The following is a 14,394-nucleotide window of genomic DNA, read 5'->3' on the forward strand; positions in this document are numbered from 1 at the left end:
GTAGTTTTTTCTTTTTCTACTCTAAAGTTTCTTTTGTTAGCGGTTTTTATTGTTTTTTCATTTCATTTTTATCATTCCTTCAATTTTTTCATTTATCTAAATTGTGCTCTCCTCCTGCCCTTCTCTTATTTGTTCAGAAATATTTCATTCCTCGAGTATTTCGATTCTCTCTCTCTCTCTCTCTCTCTGTAAGTAGAACTGGACGTGTTTCACTTCGGCTCCTTCTTTTTCGGCTCGATTCTGCTGTATTCTGCCTCCGGGCACTTTGTTGCAGGTACGAAGCACGCTCCCTACTGCTTTGCATCGTTTGGGCTTATCGAATTTTTCGTTCCCCGGTGCATGTTGCAGTTTTTCGCAGTTTTTTCTTTTCATCTGACTTCCAAACTGTCACTCCGGACGCTCAGCAAACTGTCTCCTTCGCTACGCACGCGTATCTCGCTCACACCAACGCACACCACCATCGTGATACACTCTACTACCACTCGGGCCTCATCGATCGCTCTGTCTAAATCATCGCCGTCACGGTCTCTGGTCGTGTGTTTATCTTCTATCTGCTTTCTCCGTCTTGCCCACTCTGGTGTTCTGCGTGATTCGGCTGATGCGGGACTTCTTCTACTGCTATTTGCTGTTTGGCTCGTCTTGTAAACACCTCACGCATACTGGCATCATACGCATCGCTTTCTACTGCTACTGTTGATCTTCATCACCATCAACATTACTGAGCCTCTCACCTTCACTCGCGGACCGGGTGACGTACCAGCCATTTTTCTTTTCTACCTTCGTACCTGCTATACAGCGCTATATCTTCATATTTGTGTATCTATACAAATACCTGTACGTGTGTGTATATATACTTATGTATATTCGTCGTTACTTTCGCTGCTCTCAGTTCTGTATACATACTATTCAGTGACTGTGTGCCACTACTACTTCTCTTATTCTTGAGACGAGAGAGTTTTTCTTCGCCTTATCTGTTCTTTCTAATCATCTTGTCAAATTCTTCCTCCTTCTACTGTACGTTTCTGACAGTGTCTCTGTCAAAAACATCTTGACAATCCCTGTCATTTCTTTTTATCCATTATGACGAATCGTTGTGGTTCCTGCAATAAATTTCTCTCTGCTGCGGACTCCTTTGGCTGCTCTGGTAATTGTAAGCTGATCTTTCATGGCCGCTGTGTCACTGAGAAATTCAACATCTCCGCCGCTGACCTCCTAGCTGGAGTCTCATTTCTCTGCTCTCTGTGTTCCTCACAAAACTCAAAAGGCACAGATTCTGGATCCAAAAATTCTGTTGATCCCTCTTTGCACGTTCCTGCTGCTCCTTCGTCTCAACAAGTGCCCCTTATCTCTTTAAATGATCTACTGCAGCAGATCCATCAACTTAATGCTTCTACTCTGACTCAAATTAGAACGTATTGTTCTACCACAAATTCTCACCTTGAATCTATCAAAACCACTCTTTCCTCCGTGAGTGACAATATCTCTGAGCTCAAACAAAATTTCAGCACCCTTTCTTCTTCTCACGATGGCCTCGTCAATAAAGTCTCGATTCTTGAGTCAGACTTAGCCACCGTGAAGGCTGAATGTGCCTCTCTGAGGGCCGAAAATATCTCTCTTCAGCAACAACGTTTGTCTCCGCAAACTGATCGCGCCCCTGCCGAAGACAAATCTCTTCTGGAGGTTATCATCTCTGGCATTCCTGCTTCACTCTCCGACCAACCGCGAGACATTGTTCGTAAAATCTTCGATTCGCTTTCCATTTCTGAACTAATGAGTGAAGTTTTTGAAGTCCGTAAACTTCTGAAGAAACCTCTGGATACTATTGGCGCTCGTACATCGTCTAAATCGCCGTCTCCATCTTCTCGCGTTTCCTTCGTAATTACTTTCAAGTCGCAACTAATCAGAAATCATGTTCTATCTAAAAAGCGTGTGTTGAAGGATCTTAATGTGAAGGACATTTTTGGCCTAAATTTTTCTTCTAAACTTTTCATTAATGCTTGCCTTCCAGCAAATATTTATAAACTTTTGCGCCTCGTTAAATCCAAACGTAAGGAACTTGACCTTGAAGCCATTTGGGCCACTGCAAACTGTGTTAATGCTCGTAAATCGAATGATTCTCAGGTGCTCAAAATTTTTTCAGACTCTGATCTCTCTCAGCTTGAATGACTACCCTCGCTCACTTCCTGCTCTCAGCCTAATTCTAAAGTGGTCACTAGCAGCAACGTCTCCTCTCAACTCATTGTTGCCTCTTTCAATGCGAATTCTCTTCTTGGTCACATCGATGATGTTCGTTCTCGATTTTCTGACTCTTCTTATCACATCATCGCGATCTCTGAATCATGGCTCCATCCCTTGATCTCTGATGACCTTGTGAAAATCGACAACTACTCTCTCTTCCGAAATGATCGAACCATAAAGCGGGGAGGTGACGTTGCTTGCTACATCCATAACTCTCTTCGAGTAAAAATCTTGGCTAAATCTGATGGCATTGACCTAAATTCACCTGAATTTATTCTATTCGATATACGTGCACCGTCGGGAGATACTTTACTTTTCTCTTGTATCTATCGCCGACCTAAAGGCCATTTATTTAATAACTTTGGCAATGTCTTCTCTCGCTTTTCTTTTGCCTACGAAAATTTTATTGTATGCGGCGATCTTAATTGTAATTTGATTGGCTCGAGCTTTGAGGCGTCTTATCTACGTGATTTTGTCAGTTCTCTTTCCTTGACTATTCTTGACTCTGGTCCGACCTTTCACACCTCTTCCTCTGATTCTACGCTTGACGTTTTTATTATTGATGACACAAACAAGGTAGTCTCCTTCTCCAAATCTGACTCCCCATTTATTGCAGGGCATGACCTACTTACTTTGTCGTACTCGTTCCCCGTTACCCCGATCTCTGCTCAAATAATTACACGAAGACTTATTAAACATTTCGATGATCGTCTTTTTCGGCTTACCTTATCCTCTCTTATTAAATCAGAACAGGCACTATCTACTGAACCCTCCTCTCCCTTGGAACTAGACATCTCTCTGCTCGCTTTTCAGCGTTCGCTCATATCGGCGCTTAATCTTCATGCACCTTTTCGCTCCTTCGCTATTCGCAAACAATCTGTTCCATGGATCTCTGACATCCTCAAGGCTCGAATCAAACAACGCAGCGTACTTTATAAGCGTGCTAAGAGATCAGGCTCTAACCTTGCTCTTGCAATTTATCGCCAGTTCAGAGACGAGCTCACTGCCGATCTGAAAGTTGCTAAAAATAATTATTATCAACATCGATTGTCGATTGCCTCCAATCCCTCGGTTCTGTGGAGAGAACTCTCCTCTCTTGGTCTAGTCAGGCCTTCTCCCTCTTCTCCTTTCTCCTATTTCTCTCCTGATCAATTAAATGCCTTTTTTGCATCGATCTCTAGTTCCTCTCGCCCCTGTGATTTCCCATCATTTATTAATGCGGTCTCTTCTATCACTCCCACCCGCCCCGAATTTTCCTTTTCCTCAGTGTCCCCTTCTGATATTTCCTTAATTATTTCTTCCTCCCGTTCCTCCCTTACTGAGGGACCGGATGGTATTTCTCTTTTCTCCCTACATAAATCTGTTCCTCAACATTTAAACCTTCTTGCCTCCCTTTTTAATTGTTCATTTTCCTCCCGTCACTTCCCTTCACCTTGGAAGCGTGCGTTTATTCGTCCTCTCTTGAAGGTTAACCCTCCTCGCTCTGAATCTGACTGTCGCCCCATTGCTAATTTATGTGAACTCTCTAAAATTATCGAGAAAATTGCTCTTCGTCAGATCACTTCATATCTACATTTTCACTCCATCCTTGACGAACGCCAATCTGGCTTTCGTAAAGGTTTCTCCACCCAGACTGCCCTCCTTCGCATTTCCTCAGACGTCCGCAGGGCGGTTGATGAACGTAAACTGACCATCCTTGTTCTCTTCGATTTTAGTAAAGCCTTTGACACAGTTCCTCACCTTAACCTTTTACTTAAACTACGTCATCTAGGTTTCTCTATCGACGCCCTATGTTGGATCTTCTCCTACTTGACTGACCGCTCACAAGCTGTCATCAAGGATAACAATAATTGCTCTACTTTTATCAAAACCACCACTGGAGTGCCCCAAGGCTCCGTCCTTGGTCCACTCCTTTTTAACCTTTACCTAAATGACATCTCCAGGGATCTGTGTTATTGTCAGCACATGGTTTATGCTGATGACACCCAGATTTACCTCTCATGCTCTCCTTCTGATCTCACCGCTGCACTCACCAAAATCACTTATGATGTGGGTGTTGTTGCCAGATATGCCGACTCCAATGGCCTCAAATTAAATCTTTCTAAGACCCAAGTGCTCATTCTTGGTAGTAGCACTTATATAAATCAGATTGATTATAACTCTCTTCCTCCCATTGCTGTGAATGGCGAAGTCCTCCCCTATGTCAAAGAAGCTAAAAATCTGGGTGTCGTCATGTCCGCTGGCCTTTCCTGGCATGGTCATGTATAGGAGATATCCCGTAAGGTAAACTTCTCTCTCTATAAATTGAGTTATCACAGGAGGGCCTTGCTACCTCCTGTTAAAATCATTGCTGTTCAATCCCTGATTTTTCCTATCCTTGATTACTGCTGTCTCGTTTACAATGACTTGACCAATGAGCAGAATGATAGACTCCAGAAACTCATGAATTCGGCGATTCGCTTCATTTTCAACCTCCGACGTGATGAGCACATCACTCCTTTCCGCCGATGCTTGGGATGGCTTTCTGTCAGGTCGAGGAGGCTCCTCTTCTTGAGTATCTTTACCTTTAAAATCTTACATAATAATGCTCCGTATTATATTCGTGAGCTATTCTCTCTCGCGCTTCCTTCCTCACGTCCCCCCCGTAATCGTGCTCCCGAAACCTTCCTTGTTCCTCATCATCGTACCTCTACTTATCGCAATTCCTTTACTCTTGCCTCAATCTATTTCTGGCACTCTCTTCCTCCCCACATCTCCACTGAAGCTTCCTTCTCCACTTTCAAATCTTTGCTTTACTCTTACCTCTTCGACTTAGATGGCATTCACTAATTTTTCTGCCCTGCGCTTTTACGCGCTCCTCTGCTCTTTTACTACTCTTCCTGTCACTTTTACAGTTCTTTCATGCGGCCTGAACTCGTCTCTGATACCCTTCTACTGTGCATATTAGCCCCCATATTGCTTCTATTATTCGGATTTTCTGTATCTTTCCCCACTACTTTGTTTTATCTTAATTTACTTTATTTTTTTTTCTTTGTATTTTTATTTTTATTTTTATTGTACTTTTTCCTTGCTCTCAAGCTTTTTCTTACTATGTTCTTTCCTCCCAGCGCTAGCTTTTGCTCTCTACTGAGCTCTTTTTTGCGTTAGTTTGTACACTAGTTTTAGCTTTAGTTCTAATTTTAGTTGTATGTATATCAACCTGAGATGGAATCCAACTCCTATCTTTCTTTATACCTTATCTTTATATTTTATTTTATTTTATTTTATTTTATATTATATTTTACCTAGGGGAAAAAAGGTTGGGACAAGTACATTGATGGTCTCTTGTTTCTGGATGACATAGAAAAAAGATTTAGAACCAGAAAAAAAATTCTATAAAAATAATAAACGAAAAATTGAAAAGTTCAAAAATATTCAACAAAAATAAAAAACAATCGAAAAAATTCTGTAAAGAAAAATAAAAAAATTTCAAAAAAATTCATAAATATTGAAGTCATTGAAAAATGTACTATCCAAGTTACATGTAGTATAAAAATGTATGATATCAATTGGAGGCCAAGTTTTTATTGATAATTTGGAATATTTATCGAGCAAATTGGAAACTTTAATGAAATTCATGATAATTATTTTCAAGAAAAAAGTTAATAAAAAAAGTCATAACGGAAGTTACGTGCAGTACTAAAATGTATTATATCAATTCGAGGTCAAGTATTTATCACTTATTCGAAATATAATCTCCGGCGACAAATGAGCCTTGAGAATCCGTGTCGGGCTCACAACGTTTTATCAAAATTACTAAAAAATTAATGGAAATAAAATCATTAAAAATTCACATGAAAATCATTCGTTACTTCAACAAGGTACACACTTTAAAGAATCGATTCCCCTCCGACTTTCAGGATCCCCTGGTATTATTCACAACATTCAACTTCGATTGGATCGGTACAAATTATGTTCAAATACGTCTTAAACGTACTTGTCCGGCCCATCACTATTCATTCAAATGAAAAACAATCATAAAAAAACGAAATTGTACGGCAGAATCCGGTAAAAAAATTATTGAAATGCGTTTTATTATTAGTTTAATGTTCTTAATAATAGTATAGGTTAGTTATACCGAATGAAATTCGTTCGCTGGAAGAATTGAGAAGTAAAAGTTGCCGTCATTGCAATACAAACTGGGGAGTAATTTTGGAAGCTTGAACATATTTAACGTGCAAAATGTTTTTTATTTATCGATGAACAATAACATTCCGTGTATTTTATAGGGCAGTTCATTTCCATTCTTATTAAATTAGTGCAATTAGAGGAAAATTACTTGAAGATAACTCTCTTAATTCCCTCTGCATGAATATTTGTACTCCATCAGTTCTAGAAAAGCCCTGATTTTTATTTGAATAAACAATTTCAATGAAAAGTGATGGGCCGGACAAGTACGTTTAAGACGTATTTGAACATAATTTGTACCGATCCAATCGAAGTTGAATGTTGTGAATAATACCAGGGGATCCTGAAAGTCGGAGGGGAATCGATTCTTTAAAGTGTGTACCTTGTTGAAGTAACGAATGATTTTCATGTGAATTTTTAATGATTTTATTTCCATTAATTTTTTAGTAATTTTGATAAAACGTTGTGAGCCCGACACGGATTCTCAAGGCTCATTTGTCGCCGGAGATTATATTTCGAATAACTGATAAATACTTGACCTCGAATTGATATAATACATTTTAGTACTGCACGTAACTTCCGTTATGACTTTTGTTTCATTAACTTTTTTCTTGAAAATAATTATCATGAATTTCATTAAAGTTTCCAATTTGCTCGATAAATATTCCAAATTATCAATAAAAACTTGGCCTCCAATTGATATCATACATTTTTATACTACATGTAACTTGGATAGTACATTTTTCAATGACTTCAATATTTATGAATTTTTTTGAAATTTTTTTATTTTTCTTTACAGAATTTTTTCGATTGTTTTTTATTTTTGTTGAATATTTTTGAACTTTTCAATTTTTCGTTTATTATTTTTATAGAATTTTTTTTCTGGTTCTAAATCTTTTTTCTATGTCATCCAGAAACAAGAGACCATCAATGTACTTGTCCCAACCTTTTTTCCCCTAGGGGAAGTTTATGGTTTGATATCACGCCTTTTTTCTCAAAAGTTCCTCATTTATGTTATGACGGTTATAGGATTTTAGTATAAATTTCTATGAATTATTTGCTTAGTACATTTTTATAGATTCCATTCTCATACGAACAATTTTTATGGGATAATCTTTTTCATGAAATTATCAGCAAATAAGGGACCATAAATGTACTTTTCCCAATCTTATTTTCTTATTTTCCCTCGGCTTATAAAGTTGGTTTCCACCATAAAAGACCAATTTTTCGTAAAAATTGTAGTGAAAATATTTCGTCACAAGACTGCCCTTGAACTTTGGCGATTTTTTTCCTTATACTCTAATATGTTATGCCTATTAGGAACTCAACAGCATGGAGGAATCCGGGATGATAGGGCCGGGAAATGAATTTCGGTTTATAATGTTAGTTTCCACGTAAAAGACCAATTTTTCTTCAAAATTGTACTGAAAATATTTCGGCACTGGTTTGGTCTTGGACTTTGGTGATTTTTCTCCTTGTCTTCTAATATGTTTTGTCTATTGGGAACCCAAGAGCATGAAGAAATGCGTGTTGTGGGCCGTAATATGATTTTCGGCTTATAACGTTGGTTTCCACGAAATAAGATCTATTTTTCGTCAAAATTGTACTGGAAATATTTCGTCACCGGTCTGTCCTTGGCCTTTGGCGATTTTTTCCAAGTCTTCATACCAAGAAACAACTGACGTAAAGATTTCCTTAATAGAACAGATTTTATTTATCCCTTTTCTTCAAAATTCAAATGAAAGTTAGATCAAATTGAAGACACGAAAAATCCAACAGATTTGCCCACTTTGAATGTCGCTTTTGCATTCTGAATCTAGAGATTTCATTTCATCCAAAACGTGCCCCCAATGAAATATATTTCCAAAGTTTGCAAGTGGCCGCTGAGATCCAATTATCCACAGTTTGATAGTTGCTGAAAAAAAGTACCCGAAAACTTATAAAATTTATTATGCCAAAACTCAAAGCAGCAAAAAAAACTAAGCGAACTTAATTCAACAGAACAACAGAATTCAAAAACGTTTAAGGTACCTGCATTGGTTTTGGAGGAAAACCATTTCAGGACAATTCAGAAATGAATTTAGAAATTCGAAAACTCACAATGGAGTAGAAAAAGGAAAATTGAAGTATTTAGAAAAGCGGAAGACTTTTTTGATAAATTTTCTAGATTACATGATACGGTTGGAGTAAATGATTTGAATGATTGGCACACATGCTGCAACACAGAAATATCAAAGTTTGAAAGTATTCGCTGTATATCAGTCATACAAACTTCAATACTATTTGAAAAGGAACACTTAAAACCTTGCCGAACCAAGTTCCATTACATATTACCATAACCCATGTAGGAAACGCCAAGCTTGACAATAGGGCCAATGCTTGGCCCACGCATGGCTTGTCGAGTATATTTTACCAAGCTTGGCCCCGTCCTTGGGCGTTTATTGGCTGCCGTATAAAAAAAAAGAATATTTTTGCCAATATGCAACCGACAGTCGGCCCTTGAATGGTAGCCAATGATCGGCCGAACGAACTTTATCAGTCTTGGGCCATTATCGGCTGATGACCGAAAACCTTGAATATTTTTTACTATATATTTCCCGGTAAAAATGCAATACTTGGCACATGAATGGTAACTAATCATTGGCCAAGCGAATTTTACCAGTTTTGGACCATTTTTGGGCCGATGACTGTATACTATTGTATTACTAAATTTGTCAATAGAAGTGCAATACCAGAGGGCCCATTTCGCACCAATGAGTTTTAATGAATTTCTCCCAGTGATGAAAGTTTGGATTATATTTCTTTCTTTGTACAAAAATTTAGATCAAATTTCTTTTCCGGCAACAACTTTGATGAACTTCCTTTTCAAGTGATGAGAGTTCTGGTTAAATTTGCTTGCCGCAACAATATTTATAAACATTTGTCTTGCAGCAGTGAAAGTTATATATTTTAATTTTTTGTGTAGCAGGAAAATTTTGGAAACATTTTCTCTACAGTAACCAAAATTTGGAAACTTTCTTGCTACTCAAAAATTTAGGCATAACTTTCTCCGCTATGAGATAAAAATTTTTATGATTATATAAAATATTGAAATTTCATCAAAATTTTCATCGCTGAAAGAATATGTTTTCAAAACTTTCCTGCGTTACACCAAAAATGAAACCATAACTTTCATCGCTGCAAGTAAGAAATTTTCATGAATACTGTTGCGGTAAACAAATTTGACCAACACAGTCATCACTTAGAAATAGTGTTCATCAAAATTGTTGCCGGAAAAGAAATTTGATCTAGATATTTTTACAAAAAATATGATCCAAGCTTTTATCACTGAGAGAAATTCATTAAAACTCATTGATGTAAAGAAATTTATCAAAACTTCCATTGCTATATCAATAAATTTAGTGTAAGATAGATTTTTTATTCTATTGTAAATCGTCAAAATTTAGTATTACAATTTTTTATGTAACAAAACTCAAAGTAGGTCACTCAAACAATTCGAAATCACCATATACATCACTCGAAACATCCTTTGCAACATATCAAGAATTTTATGACAAAGTTGGTACAATGACGAATTGGTCTAGTAGGTAGCGTGCGTCCGTTAAGTTAGAGCGTGTTAGGTAGGTAGGTAGATCGAATCCCACATGTGTACACATTTTTCTTCGATATAATTGATTTCAGAATCTCGGAACGGTAAGGGTCTGAGATCACAAACATTAGAAAATCCAATACACAGTGAAAAAAAAATAAATTTTGTCATGTTTTTCGTTTTCTTGCAAAAGTGTTTAATCGAAAGCTCCCAGTTTATTGCCATTGATGCGCCATTATAATGTATCAGCAATTGGCTGACGATCTTGGGCCAAGAACGGCAATCGGTAACGGGCCGAAGTTATCATCCGTGCTTGAGCCATCATCCCGCCAGTCTTGGCTGCCATTACCGCGCCAAGATCGGAGTGGTGGCTGCCGGTACTGGGCCGATCTTGGGCCCTTTGTAAAACCCTACATGGGAATCAAAGATAAGGGGTGATCCGTCGCATATATATTTTTCCACAGAAATTTCAGAGTTCGCAGGTATCTGCTATGGTTCAATGTATCTCCGCAATGAGCTTCGAAGACAGCAATTTCAAATCTATCCATAAATGAGCAACTGAAGACTTTTATAATCAATTTTTTACTTCATATATATGTTACAGTTAGAGTCAAAATGTAAAATGAATGGCACAGTATTTAAATTGTATAGTTTGCAGATTTTTGCAGTATTTCAATGATCCGAATTTACAGCATTATAATGAAAAGTTGTCAAAAGTCATGATGTTACATTAAAATGACATAGCGCACATTGCATTCAGCAATTCTGTAAGTTTCTGGGGATTTTGATAGGCATTATATTTGATCGCATCCAAAACTGAGCAACAGTAGACTTATCGGAATGAATTTTTTTTATAATAATTCCATATTTGTAGTTTGCAAAGTGGAAATACTCAACATACATGTCATTCCATAAGTTTTGTTATCAAAATTTGTGTTTGCATACAGCATTCCCAAGATACGACTTTTCATATCATCAGCAAAATAAGCATCCAAAGACTTTTTGGAAGAAGTTTCAAAATTTATTACTCGACAGAACAGGTGGAAAAAGTATAACAACACTTATATCAAGACCAGAAACTGTTTTAAGAATCTGATATACAAAATGTGCGATTGATGATCATAGTCGGAAACCACTTGAATCATGTTACCACAATCAGCATGAAGAAATAGTAGAAAATTATAGGACACATATTAGGCAACCAATTAATACTATGTATCGATCCGCTGCCAACCGATGGAGTCAAAACAAGGATCGGAAAGAGCAGAGCCAAACTCAATAGGAAGCAAAATGTGGGAATATTCAAAAATACCGATGACACAAGAAATAAATTAGAAATCATTTATTCGATTGGAGTTTCTTACATTATATATACTAACAGTTCCGTGTGTTCTTGTTTTATTAATTATCAACCATAATATTTCAGATCGCAAAAAGCAATCTTGACACATTATAGATTGACGAACATTTGTCCTTACAACTTCCAGACCTATTTTTGATAAACTGATTTGCCTTATTTATATTATTATTCACTAACTGTGCGAACATTTGTTACATTTGTCCCGCACTTCGTAACGTCAAACCCCGGCCGATTCGTTACGACACGACACAGCTATCAAAGAGAATTCGCATATATAACCTACATTATTACACATGATATGTCATCACGCAACTGATTATATATTTACACTGGACAATATTCCGCGAACTCTGGTTTAATTGAAAGATTATCTCAGTTGACACTTATTTCCAATCGAACGAAATAATGAAATCTTGAAAAGTTTCGTTGACATATATGAATCGCGCAGTTTTTTATATGTTTTATTTGCACACACAGATCACAGTCTACATTTACGCGGCCGCTTTTATACCGGTTTAGTATACCACAAGTTTTAACAAAATATACATTAACCAATTTTCACTAACCATTTTCATTTATTAATTAGAGTCCGCACACAACAGCACTTTGGGGATCATAACCTCACCTGTCAAAATGACGTTCAATACGAAAACAAGTCTCGGGTGGTTTCGGATGTGCGTATCGATGTATTGATATCATATAACCTATTTACAAATCATATATGATAAACTTATTTTCAATCAAACGAATTAATGAAATCTTAAAAAGTTTCGTCAACATGCCCCGCGTATTGTTTTATTTTATCCTTTTTCACACACAGATCACAGACTACATTTACGCGACTGCTTTTATACCGGTTTAGTTTAGCATTCCACAGGTTTTAGTACTATGCACTTCGTTAGATGACGAAAGTTTTTTTTATTTATCCCACACGCATTTCATAATGTCAAAACTCCGTTTGTTTATACGATGATCGAAAACTGACGCGTGGTTTATATATATATATATATAATATAATATCCATGGAGTCTGAGCGCGGTCGGGGTACGACTCAAAAGTTAGAAGGCCTAAAATGGTGAACAGGCATTCTGTATAACGCATATATAGATATACAGAATGCCTGTCCGCTATTTTAGGCCTTCTAATACTTGAGCCTCACCCGCGGTCGGCCTAGCAGCTGGAGGAGCCGACATCGTTGAGCCAATCAGAATGCGTAGAGGCAACAACTCTACTACCACTAACTACGTCAAAACGCGTATACGTATACGTCGAACTCGTGATGGGTCAGTAACTTTTGCATAATCTTGAGCCCGTGCAAAGTTTTTTCTCAGCAATTACGCCACCGATCGTGTTGATTTTGGGCGCAATCGAAAGAGAATTTCTTAATTAGCTGAAAGTTCAATTTTCAAAGCCTCAGATGACTCATAACTTCGGTAATTCAAAAAAATCACTTGCCAATTTTACCCCCACCACGGCGAATCGTTTTATTCAGAGAAAGTATACTCGGCGAGAGCCTCGGGCCAGCAGACGACAGGGCTGTCAATGTACTTGTCCCGAGACTCTACCGAGTCTCTTGATCTGTCTCAAATTGTATTTCTATCATTTTTAGCCTTCTTGGCAATTTTTGTATAACTTTTCTATTGTATTTCACTTTTTGCCCACTGGAATGTTTCCGCGGCGTAATAAAATGTTATCATATCATATCTCTCTATTTCCATCTCTTGTTCCCTCCTTTCCTGTTGTCATTCTTAGAATCTTTCACGTCTCTACTGCTAAATAAACGAAATCCCTCGGTTCTTCCTTCTGTGGCATTTCATTTCCCTGGATTCCTAATATTTCCTTTTACATTTTTTTTCAGATCGACGTTTCGAGAAAAAGAATTCCGGCACAGAACGCAACTGAGGCAACGCAGTTGCAGCGTTGGCAATCACAACAAAAGCAGGTAAAACTCTCCCCCCCCCCCTCCCCCGCCCTCCCTCCTTCTCTCTTCCTTCATCTTCCTCCTTTATCTACTTGAAAGTTGTCTTGGTTTTTAGCCTTCCATTTCGCTTCCACTATTTATTTTGTCCCTTATTTTTCTTTCCTATTCACTCACTCCTTCATTACCCTACCCACCCACTTCCTGACTCACTCACTGACAGATATACCCATTTACTCACTCCCTCATTACCCTACCCACCAACCCTTTCTTTCTCTTCACACACGCACACACACACACGCACGCGCGCACACACACACACACGCACGCGCGCAAACACACACACATGCGCACATGCACACGCACACTTTTCACCTAGCAATTAACATTCACACGCTCGCACTCCAACAGACGAACGAGCAGACGATTTGGTCCCGGCTGGCAGAAGTGGAAGCGACCGTCACCTCCCTAAAAAAGGCATTCGACAATGAAAAATTGAAAAGGCAAAAAATGGAGGAAGACGTTTCTGGTCTCATACGGGAATCTAAAAAACGACAGCTTACCGGGTATCAACGGCGCCTAACGCAAAAATTAGCGAAAATAGAAAAAGACCAAAATGATTAGACGAAAGCCGACGACAAAAATCAACACGATGCAGTCTAATTCGCGCAGCACTTCTCTTTCAATTCCATATTGTTTTCTCCGTTTATTCATAAACATTAAAAATTACATGAAATGTCATTGTCACAGCCTTCTTTTTATTTCAACTAGCAACAACGCGGGCGCTACGCGCCCGCTTTAATTTGTTGTTGTTGGTGTCTGAACGAAACGTTTTTATTATATTAAAAATATATTAAAACAGCAATATTAAAACCTCATCCACGTTCACGTGTCGTCGTTGTCGTCGGCCTCAATGTCGTTCTCGTCGTTGTCGTCTTCTTCGTCGTCTTCATCGTCCTGGTCGTCGTCGTCGTCGTCGTCGTCGTCGTCATCGTCGTCCTGGTCGTCGTCTTCTTCGTCGTCGTCGTCGTCCTGGTCGTCGTCTTCTTCGTTGTCGTCGTCTTCTTCGTCGTCGTCATCGTCGTCCTCGTCATCGTCGTCCTCGTAATCGTCATCCTCGTC

General features: G+C 38.2%; 1 protein-coding gene across 3 annotated transcripts in view; it reads left to right on the top strand.

The window, feature by feature from the left end:
- The window catches only part of LOC122407878 (UPF0746 protein DDB_G0281095-like), a 28,567-nt gene extending 14,554 nt beyond the window's left edge, over window positions 1-14,013 (top strand). For all 3 annotated transcript variants that reach the window (XM_043414347.1, XM_043414349.1, XM_043414348.1), the window contains 2 exons: window positions 13,213-13,296; window positions 13,684-14,013. In XM_043414347.1, the coding sequence (XP_043270282.1) occupies window positions 13,213-13,296; window positions 13,684-13,896 (297 nt within the window). In that variant the 3' untranslated portion in view covers window positions 13,897-14,013. The remainder of the gene's footprint in view (window positions 1-13,212; window positions 13,297-13,683) is intronic.
- Window positions 14,014-14,394: the final 381 nt, after the last annotated feature.

The sequence above is a fragment of the Venturia canescens genome, chromosome 3 (genome assembly GCF_019457755.1).
Source record: "Venturia canescens isolate UGA chromosome 3, ASM1945775v1, whole genome shotgun sequence".
NCBI lineage: Eukaryota > Metazoa > Arthropoda > Insecta > Hymenoptera > Ichneumonidae > Venturia > Venturia canescens.